The sequence below is a fragment of the Engraulis encrasicolus genome, chromosome 24 (genome assembly GCF_034702125.1).
Source record: "Engraulis encrasicolus isolate BLACKSEA-1 chromosome 24, IST_EnEncr_1.0, whole genome shotgun sequence".
NCBI lineage: Eukaryota > Metazoa > Chordata > Actinopteri > Clupeiformes > Engraulidae > Engraulis > Engraulis encrasicolus.
In genome coordinates, this window is record NC_085880.1 from 807501 (window position 1) to 819402 (window position 11902).

At 45.6% G+C, this 11902-nt stretch overlaps 1 protein-coding gene across 1 annotated transcript in view; it reads right to left on the minus strand.

The window, feature by feature from the left end:
• LOC134441635 (protocadherin-15-like) overlaps positions 1–11350 on the minus strand; it is a 247469-nt gene extending 236119 nt beyond the window's left edge. Inside the window, exons 1-3 of the mRNA XM_063192026.1 lie at positions 11329–11350; positions 10394–10408; positions 6844–6909 (exon numbers count right to left, since the gene is read on the minus strand). Coding sequence (XP_063048096.1) covers positions 6844–6909; positions 10394–10408; positions 11329–11350 — 103 coding nt within the window. The remainder of the gene's footprint in view (positions 1–6843; positions 6910–10393; positions 10409–11328) is intronic.
• Positions 11351–11902: the final 552 nt, after the last annotated feature.

The window sequence follows — 11902 nt, forward strand, 5'->3', positions numbered from 1 at the left end:
TCAATTCATGACTATCGATGATTTAATAATAATAAAACTGAATTTGCCACTAGTTCACTTTGTTCAGTAGACAGTAGGTAATATTTCTGTTGTAATGATAGATCTCTCCCAGAAGCTAAAATGCTTCAATAAAATAAATTGACTAAAGAATATTACACAACAACTGACAAATACCCTGCACACACCCACAAACACACACATACACACACCCAAGCACACACACACATGCAAAATATACAAGCATGCACACACATGCGCGCAAACACGCACACACACGCAAATGCACTAACAGACGAGCACACACACTATGGGGGCAATACACCTGGCTAACTGCCCTGTTTGATGGTGGTAGTCACGGCTGCAGTATTGGACTATGATAGCCATAATAAGTGCTTTTCATCTCCGTTTGCCCTCTAGGCTGAGGCGAAATTGTCACTTGTCCAAAGTTGCTTAGTGCGGTTATACAACCCATGCAGGGTGACCAGACGAATTCTGAGGTGCCATTTACTGCACCCTGTCAGAAGTTGGCCGATCAATGACGTGATTTTTGAAAACGTTATTTCAATGTCCCTTCAGGGCACAGCTCTGCGGATCAGATGGTGTCGCTGTGTAGGGCTGACCAAAAAAAACTAAAATAATTAGAATGGCCTCATCTTTGCAGCCCTCTTTGTCTCAAGCAATTTGCGACTTGTGCCAAACTGTGCATTGGTGTGTACAGATGGTGTACCGCTATGTGAAAAACTCTCATAATTTCCACATTTGCATGAAATTCAGTTTTTTTCCCCTCCACAGCTTCAGGGCTGATGGCAAAACAAACTCTGGTTGATTTTTTTGTCCCATAAGACCTGACAACACCTGGAATCATTAGGTATAATGTGCCTATTTCCAGCATTTCTAAGCTGTGGGCTACACTTTGGCATGAAGTTCCACAAGCCAAGAACCGCAGGCTTGCCAGTAATGCTCCCAAAAACAAGCAGCCCAACTAAAGTTTTATCTGATTGCATTGTTGTGGAAAAGTTAAACTTTGCTATCAAACAATACACAGTTTTGTGCCAATGCATATTGTTATAACCTAACTTTCACTAAAAACCAAGTCTCAATCTGCCACTCTCTTTTCAGAAGAGAGTGCACAAGGATCTGCACAAAGAAGCCACAATGATCGAGGAATCAACTCAGGCACAACAACAATGAGGCTCTAAATATGTTACATACGGTGAAAATAGTCTTTCTAACGTTGTCATCTATGAGGAACTCCTTACTATTGCAGCCAGGCCCCCCAATAGGCAAAGGAGCTATTGCCCTTTTAATTTCTGTCTTCCTTGTTTAGCCCGGAAGATTGCAGCTGGGCACCAGACCAGCATTGAGATTATCGTACATTGGCTTTGAAGGATAGAGGAATCAGCAGAGCACTGGAAGGTTATAATAGACACCCCTGAGTGAAAGGGATAATTTCTGGCTTCATTGTTTATAGGCTGGCACATTTCTGCGGGATAGCGCCCAACGTGGAGATTACAGCGGTTTAGGAGGTACAGAGGAATCACCCGGCAGCAGTCGCTGAGACGAGGCCAATATGGGTTCACGTGTCCCTCTGGCTAGGGCTGAAGTGTCCTTCAGCAGGACAATAAACCCATTGCAGCTCTTAGAGTGCTTGAGTTGCACCGTGAATGGCAACCTACCTTGCCAATGGGTGAATATGAAGCACTGAATGAATGTAACACGATCTCATGCAATTTTTTACATTTCATTGCATTACACTTAGCTGGCACATTTGTCCAAAAGTGACACACATTTACTTAAGCACAGGTTATTGGGTACAGTCCCTGTGGGTCATATGTGGCATCTTGCTCAAGGGCACTTCAGCCATGGACGAGGATGTGAAAGTGAAAAGAAAGCCCATTGGGAAACTCCAACTCCCATTGTCATTGTGACACAGCACACAAGTGAACACTGCACACTGCGAAATTGCATTTATGCCTCACCCGTGCAAGGGGGCAGCCTTCAGTGGCGCCCCATGGGGAGCAGTGCGGTGGGACGGTACCATGCTCAGGGTACCTCAGTCATGGAGGAGGATGGGGGAGAGCACTGGTTGATTACTCCCCCCACCAACCTGGCTCTGGGATGCAAGTCCAACGCCCTAACCGCTCACCCGGAGCCCACTCATATTACTCCAGCTGTTAGAGGATTCAAACCGTCCACCTTGCGATCAAAAGACCACAAAAGGCCTCACCGTGAGGCCACAGCTGCTCAAAAGGTTCGCCAGAGCGAGGAAATGTGCTACATAAATGCCATCCATCCATTTGCCAAGTTACATCCCTGGCACAGGGCCAAGAAGGTGGGTCTACAATCACTGGCATCAGTGGGTGTAATCCACTTTTCCAGTTAGGTGTGGATTAATTGTTTGCTGGGCTTTCCGCATGCACGCCCTCGCATGGCACGTACCAGGGGCGTAGCCTCTTACTGTAGCAGGGGTCGCCGGCGACCCTATTCACTTGCTGAAAATGCTTAACTGCATCATAACAACATTGCTATGACATTACAGAGAGCCATAGTGCTGCGCTAAGGAGATGATGGTGGTGGTGATATTCCACAGAGGCTTTGAGTCAAATAAGACTGGACAGGGCACACACGTTCAAACAGATGAAAACACATTTGATTTTTATCAGAATGCGATATTTCAAAACAAAGACACAGGCACAGACACACACTTCTCTCTCTTGCTCGCTCTCACTCTCTCCCTATTTCTCACTCTCACTCTCTATCTCTCTCTCTCTCCTTCTCTCTCTCTCTCTCTCTCTCTCTCTCTCTCTCTCTCTCTCTCTCTCTCTCTCTCTCTCTCTCTCTCAAAAACAAAGCCCTGTCTTACAACGTATCCCAATATACATTAACAAAACTAACATGTACGCACGCACAGATACAAACACGCCCGCCCGTGCGCACACACACACATACACAAACACCCTCCCTGCAAGGACTGCATATCACTACAAAGGTCAGTGGAGCTGTGTGTCCAGGTGCAGTCCATGGACAGCCAGCCGTATGCACAGTAAACAAATAGTGGGTCCGCTGCCAGCTCATTAAACTGAGTTAACCTCTCATGATACCTGCCAGAATCTGGCATGACCACACACACACACACACAGGCACAGGCACATGTAGAAGCGTGCACACGCACACACACGCGCATACACACACGCGCGCATACACACACACACAAACACACACACACACACAAGCACACACACACACACACAAGCACACACACACACACACACAGAGACAGACAGACACACACACACACACACACACACACACACACACAAATGGACACACAAAATACATAAAGACACACACACACACACACACACACACACACACACACACACACACACACACACACACACACACACACACACACACACACACACACACACACACACACACACACACACACACACACACACACACACACACACACAAAGCAAACAAATGTACAGATTCGCACAAAGGCACAGCGCACACTCACAACCCACCTGTTTAATTGCTAAACTAACAGTTATTCCTATTTTCTATTTCCCTCCAGACCACACAGATGCTTTCACAGCCCAAATGGTTTCTGGGATGTCAGAGATGAGCCCTGGGGAGATGGTTCTACTACAAACAATCCAGAAAATGAAACAAAGGGAAGAGGAAAGAAAAAGAGAGGGGAAGAAACAGCATATAAAAGGAAAATCTCGAAAGGATAAATTGAAAAATAAAATCAACATGAAATTAAACAAAATTCAATTAAATTAATTTAACTATTACAATATGAAACCTTTTTTGCATATTTTCCTGTATACATAATTTGAAAATGCTACGATTTTTTTTTTTAGACTGAGTGAATCAACAAGACATCTTTAGCCATCTGTAGCGGAGTACAGAGAGAAATAATGAGAGCCAGAGAAACAAAGCCAGGTAGATGTTGAATCCAAATGAAAAGAAGAAAAGAAAGAAAAGTCCTTGAATGTATGGCACAATCAAAACAATTATGTATCTGTCAAAGTGTGCATCCTCTAAACACAGATGGGGCCCTCTTATGACTTGTATGCTTTAAAAAGAGAATCCACAAGACAGATTTTGCCATCTGTGGCAGTAAGGGCTGAAAGAATGACAGGGCAGAGAATGTAACGCAGACAGACATCAGAACCAAATGAATACAAAAACTTGAGAGAAGAAAGAAAAATCCTTGAATGTAAGGTACAGTATGTCTCAAATGACAGGAATGGTGTGCGAAAAGTTGTACCTGTAAGGTAGGCTTCAATCAAAACAATTATGTACTGTATTTGTCAAACCCTGCATCCTCCAAGTCTAAACCCACATGGGGACATCTTACATAATAACATCAAAGACATACACACGTGCGCGCGTGCACGCACACACACACACACACACACACACACACACACACACACACACACACACACACACACACACACACACACACACACACACACACACACACACAAACACACACACACACACAGGGAACTTCACATGCCATCGTACACTGAAAAACACACCTGTCATACGCATCACAAACTGCCCAACAGCCATCACTGTGCTGGGCCAGCATTAGTGGCGTGTGTGTGTGTGTCTACTGTGCCGAGGAGCAGGCAGGCTTGCGGGCGGGCGAGCGAGCGGGCGGGGGGGCGTGAAAGTGAAAGCCTCAGTAATGGGGCCCAGCGCGCCATGGCAACAGCAAAACACCATCTGGAGCGGTAGACGGCTGTCCCCTCCCCTCCGGGGGATTCCTCTGACATCCCTGCGGCTCCTAACAGAGACAAACTGCCCCTCACACGGACTGTCCAGAGAGTTTGCCACAGCAGCAGTTTGCCATTCGAGCGCCAAGCGTCCAGGTTGGCAGCAACACAGTGGAGTGACCTTGGCCCACAGGCCCCACTCTCAGACATCCCAGCCCCGCAGAGACTCTTTTTCAGGGAGGGCAACATGGCAGCCGCATCACAAAACCTTGCCTGCCTTTGATCCACACACCATCCAAATCAGGAAGTCCGTTTCTCGAAAGCGTAGTTGGTTGTTAGCCAGTTAGCAACTTGGGTACAACTTGAGCACTCTGGACTTTGAATCCAGTGATCCGAGTTCATGTCTCGGTAGAACCTCATGTCTTCGGCAGCCGTGGCCTAATGGTTAGAGAGTTAGTCTTTCAATCTAGGGGTTGCCGGTTCGAATCCCCCCTGACCTCTCCCTACACCTCCATCCATGGTTGAAGTGCCATTGAGCAAGGCACCTAACCCCACATTGCTCCAGGGATTGTAACCAATACCTTGAAAAATAATAGTTGTAAGTCGCTTTGAATAAATGAAAGCGTCAGCTAAGTGCAATGTAATGTAAATGTAATAATGTAATAAATGGTTAGTTGTCAATGGGAAATGTCATTGCAAACAACATAAGTATGCCATAAATGTAGCCTGGAAAACCAGCGCCAACTGCTGGACGGCAAAATGTTTTGCCTGCTCCAATCCATTTAGGCTGGTTTATCAGGCTACCATAAATGGGCTCACAGGGAAAGCCATCCCAACCTGCAGAGGATCGTTTCAGGAGAGCAACAACACAATGGGGTGGTGTTGCAGTGTAACACCCACCAATGTAGTAACTTCTTGCCAACGTAATAAAAATTGTGCAGCTCAGAAGTAATAGCCCGGCCAGCGTAATCTTTTCCTGTGAACGTAGTTACTGTTGCCTTATTACGTTGGCAGGAAATAATTACATTGGTGGGAAGGTTGAGAAGGTTGCACTTTGCAACATTTTGCTCCAAATGTAACCCTGCTCTGAACCAGCTACTCTGAATCAGCACTCAAAACAGGTAGTCAGTGACATAGTTATATAGTACAAAGTAGGCCAGAACTAGGCACTGATAGAAATGTAAATTACAACACTAGTAGTATGATACATCGCTGCAACTATGTACTATCACACTACTGGCGCTGTAATTGAATCCACAACAGTACTTCTACTTTTACTTTATACAACTCTGGAAGTAATGAGCAGTTCGTAAGAGAGGTCACTGGGCTAAAAAGAAAACATCAGTGTGAGTTTTCTTTTTTTACGCTCTGAACCCAGAATAGACACCTGTAATTGCTTACAAGCATCTGAGACTCCAGGTAGGCCACAGGAGACCTCCCCGAGGACATTGGGACGCTAGTTATACAGCTGTGACTATAAAATAAAACATCAACACCCATCTAATAATAAAAAAAACAGCCCAGGCCAACCTGAGTGTCAATTAACACACGCCTTGTGCTAATTAGGCTAATTAGCATAGACATTAACAGTGATGGGAGAATTAATAACAGAGGTATAATTGGTTGCAATTACAATATATGCTAACACTCCCCCTCTTTGTTCACAGCCGACTGGTGAATCATAGCAAGCCATCTCGACGGTTTGACCTGTCCACAGCTAACAGAAATATAAAAATTGATGTAAACAAGCACATGCACGCAACCGCACACACACACACGCATGCATGCACACAAACGCATGCACGCACTCACACACACACACATACACACACATGTACGCACGCACGCACGCACACGCATACGCATAGGCACGCGCACGCAAGCGCACACACACACACACACACACACACACACACACACACACACATAGAGACAACTAAATGGTCCATGGCAAGCTTTGGTAATTCTAACCTACCAGTAGGAGAGTGGTTTGTGTCAGAGAGAAAGCAAGATAGAGAGAGAGAGAGAGACAGACAGAGCGAGAGAGAGAGAGAGCGTGCAAGTGCATAGAGGAAGAGCATAATATTGTTGTCTCAGCACTTACCGTTAGGACTCTCTTCATCGATAGTGACGATGGTGGCCGGGGGCCCTGACCGGGACAGCTTACACTCTGTGGAGTGACAATGACACACATTAGAAAATCCATAATGTCAACAAGGGCCGGGGGGGGGGGAGGGGGGGGGGGGTTGGGACAGTGGTGGACTACTGAAGAGTGGCAGGGTCAAGGCACACATCAGAGTAAGCAGTGGCAGTGTTTTCTTTTCCAAGATCCCAGGGTCTTAGCATATACTGTAGATGATTACACAGGCTTGTAAAATATACAGACAACAGCGGGAGGGGATAATGATTGAGCACATCCTTTCACAGCCCACTAAAATCCCCTGGTGCTCTGCCTAACTCTGGATCCCTTCTGCATACAGTGTAGACTGTTTCTGTCCTCTTCTGTAAGTTTATTCAGACAAAAATGTCCGCTAAGGATAATGCTATGTAATGTAATGTAAAGTATGCCCACAGGAGCGGGCAACGTCCAAAATAAGTTTGCACATAGATACATCAACATACAGTAACAACAGATACCTTTAATGTTCGTACAAATGAGAGAGAAAAAAAACAGATATTGCCTCTACAGTGTACTTGCATCAACATCATCTGGATAAAACTTTTTATTCTCTCAGTATTTACATCCTTATACTTTTGGAACTACCATCTAAAAGTAAAATACCTCTACTTATTCTACAACAATGTACTGGCAAGTGCTTGACACCATGAACAGAAAAGTGCATCACCCACATTGCTACTGGGGTAAAAACATCAGATTAAATAGAAGCAGACAGTAATATAAACTGCGAAGAGGCCTTATGGGTGGATATGGCATGCCACGGGAGGGAGTGCAAGCAAGCAACACATGCCTAGTGGGGCAAGCAAGCAACAGGGGATGATGGACAGACACTGACCTACTGCCTACAGCCTGGACCTGGACGAAACCAGGCCAAGCATACCAGGCAGCGGCCAGTGGGATTTGTGCATAAGAGCTTTGACCCCTTAGCACCTAAGTAGTCGACAAAGGGGCAAAAGGTGCGTTTGGAGGCTGGAGAAGAGGACAGAAGTGGAAGAGGAAAGAAAGAGGATAACGAGGAGAGGAGTTCAAATGCAGATGAAGAAGGGGGGGGGGGTGATATGAGTTCTGTAGGCCAGGGAAATCCCCGGCAACAAAATCCAAGTCAACAGCCGGAGACTTGGCTGGTGGCAGGAAAGTCGACAAGGGGGGACAAATGGGTCAGTTGTCTCGGGCCCAGGAAGAGGGGGTGGGGGGGGGGGGGTTGGGTTTTCATTACATTGTATGTATTGGATGGGGGGCCCTTTCGGATGACTTTGCCCTGGGCCCAGCAAAAGCTCTCAGCGGCCCTGGCTGGTGGGGCTAGCTAGAAGGGATGAAGGAAGGGGGGAAGTATTGCACAATGACAACACACACTTGGACACCTGAAGTGTCAGAAAGTAAGGCAACAAAACTGGGTTGCCAAAACAGGTGATTAGCGACCTGTCAGCTAATTAGCTGGTCTGGCGAGTTGTGGAATCACCTGGCTTTGGGTAGGTGGCTGGAAGAAACAGAGCAAAGGTCGGGAACTGTCCCAACAGGACAACTGAAACCTGTTGGCTATTTTTAACTACATTGATTAGGAGAAAGCCTTTTATGTAAATGAAAGCTATTTTAAGCTTCTCGAAGAGCGCCTTTGACATTTTATATTGACGATGGGACTTTGTTTGTGGACTTGTTTTTACTAGCTTATTATGTTTCCGCATGAAGGTAGATGTGTAAACATATATTCAATGTGTGTTATGTGTATGCCACTGGACACCTTAACCCTGTCCAGACTGGAGGGTGGGGGTAAAAGTGGGCGTGCCAAACTTTGATGTCATATAATTCTGTAACGACTGACACTATGACTACGTAGGGTGACCAGACGTCCGGTTTTCCCCGGACATGTCCTACTTTTGATGCCTAAAAAAATGTCCGGGGGGAATTTCAGAAATGTCTGAAATATAGACCTACTTCATCTGCACTGTAATTTTCACTCCGTTCCATTTGACTCCACTCCAGGTTTCTCTCTACCGTTCGCAAATTAGTCACGCCCTTCTCATCAAATCTAGACACTTCGCACCGTGTGTCCGAAAGAAGTAGCCTAGGGGACTAGCCAGTGCGCCCCATGTTTACAAGCGAAAGCGCATCTGTCCGCCGGTTCTACGGACTGCAATGCCGATAGAAACGCAAATGCACGTTCGCAGTGGAGTTGGAAAAACAATCCGGCGTGTGAATCCAGGTATGAAGGTAATCTAACACAGGAGTAAGCCTAGTAACACCACCAAATCCATCATTTAGGGAGGTACAAGTTTTGTTACACCTTGTCACAAGACTTAGCCTAAAAATTCTTTCATGATCTGACATTTCCAAGTTATTTGCAAAAGCAATTTTTCGGAGCTAGAAGGACTCGTTCCTGAGTTAGAAATTAAACATCTTCTTCATCCGCTTCTTCTTCTGTCTATTGCCTTTGCAGTTATTGATAACACTGTATGGGTTAGCTTATTAATGGTAGGCCCTAGGTAAAACTCCAGTTCCTCTCTTAATGGCTGCAGTGCCCATTGCTAATCTCTGCACCATGCCACTACAAATAGCCTAGCTAAATAGGCCTAATGGATGACAGTGGAGGGGTAAATTGTGAGGTCTCTTATAAACATATTAAGCCTAAAATGTAGCCTAATAGAACTTCATTATCAATTCAGTTGAAAACCACAAATGTTGTGGTTTTTATATTTAGTTTCCAATGTTATATAGCCTAATGCTGTTCATCTTTGTGGGGAATGGCTGAGATGGGCCTACATGATGGTGAATCTATTTTTAAAAACCTAATGCAGAAATTAGAATAGGCCTATGAAATTGAGCTGCATTGTTATGCTGTTAAACTACTCCAATATAGGTGTTAGGCCTACTATCTAGGATTGTAACAAAGGCACACTCTGCATCATATGATCACACTAATTATGTGATAGGCCTATATATTTAAATTGTCATTTATAGTAGACAAATTAATGTGCATGCCAAATAGTTAGAGTGGCTTTTAAACAAATTACCATTTTGGATGCGTTGATACTTTATAGGCCTACTTTCATACCTGTAGATACACAGATACACCGATGACCCCCCCCCCCCCTCCCCTAAAAAAAGTGTCCTCCTTTTTACAAAACCAAATCTGGTCACCCTATGACTACGAAACTTTGTAACTTTCCTTAAAATTTAGTTGGCTGCAATTTATTAAAAAAAGCAACAACCCCCAGGCCCAGTAATGGCAACAAAAGCCAAGTCTGGATATGGTTAATGTCATTCGTTATTAATAAAGTGCCTGTACTCTGCTACTATACCAGTCTACTACTAAACTATGTCGGCGACCCCACTTCTGGAGTCAGTGTGAGAGGGAGCGGGAAGTCACATCGGAGTAAAGCAACCAGGAGGCAAACCACAGGCGACAGTGAGCGATGTTTGTGTGAGGGCACGAAACAAGAGAGAGAGAGAGAGAGGAAAAAAAACCTTTGCGCCTTACCCTCATACTGCCAGTCTGTGTTAGTGAGGCGCCAGCGGAAGAGAAGGAAAGCAAGGGGGGAAAAAAGAGAAGACAGGAGAAAAGGGGAGGTGAGAAGGGGACAGGAAGAAACGGTGAAAACATGTATACAGAGACAGAAATACATCAAGAGAAGAGAAGCAACCGTGAGATCGGCAGTGAGTTGGAGAGACAGAGAAAAGGTTAGTCAGATTAAAAAAAATAGCAGCCTTTTATTGAAGTTTGTGTAGCAGAATGAGCCCGAGTCAGCAGGTGTCTTGTTTATAGTACATGGAGATGTGACGGAAGAAAGCAACAGAGAGGTGTTGTTGTGTGATGGAGTATGAGAGAGAGAGAGAGAGAGAGAGAGAGAGAGAGAGAGAGAGAGAGAGAGAGAGAGAGAGAGAGAGAGAGAGAGAGAGAGAGAGAGAGAGAGAGAGAGAGAGAGAGAGCAACAGCACTGAAAGGCCAGTGTCATAAATCTATTCATGAGGGACATGAATAACAGCCTTCATTCAATGAGCTAGACAGCCAATTAAAAGGCAAGTCACCTCCATGGCCAGGAGTGACATCAGTGGGTTGGCAACACAACTGCTTTGGCCACGTGCATATAAACATTCACACACAACAGCATGTACTGTACACCCTCACACATGCACACACACACACTCACACACACACACACACACACACACACACACACACACACACACACACACACACACACACACACACACACACACACACACACACACAGACAGACAGACAGACAGACAGACAGACAGACAGACAGACAGACAGACAGACAGACAGACAGACACACACACACACACACACACACACACACACACACATGCTTACACAAATACCAAATACATAACACACATAAACACAAACACACACACATGCACACACACACACACATGCACACACAAGACACATGGACACATATAAAGACATGTGGGCACAAACACACAAGCACGCGCACACGCACGCGCACACGCACGCGCACACGCACGCGCACACGCACACACATACACACATACAATCAGCCTTGAGTGTCTGCAGTGACATCTCGTAACGCTATCTTGTCTATGAGTCAGTGGTGTCAGTTAACTAGGAGCACACACACATAAACACACACACGCGCGCTTACACTATGCACACACACACACACACACACACACACACACACACACACACACACACACACACACACACACACACACACACACACTCACACTCACACACACTCACACACACACACACACACACACACACACACACACACACACACACACACACACACACACACACACACACACACAAACAAGCACACATGTACACGTACACCCACGTGCACACCATCTGCCTTATGCGGTCCAGTTCCTCTTGCCCAAGCGGAGCACCTGGCTTTTGATGTGTACAGGGGGGGTAGATAGTGTTCTAATCAATAATTGATGGGCCAAACTGTCCTCGGCCTTGCCGTCGCCTTTGGCTTCCCGACACTGT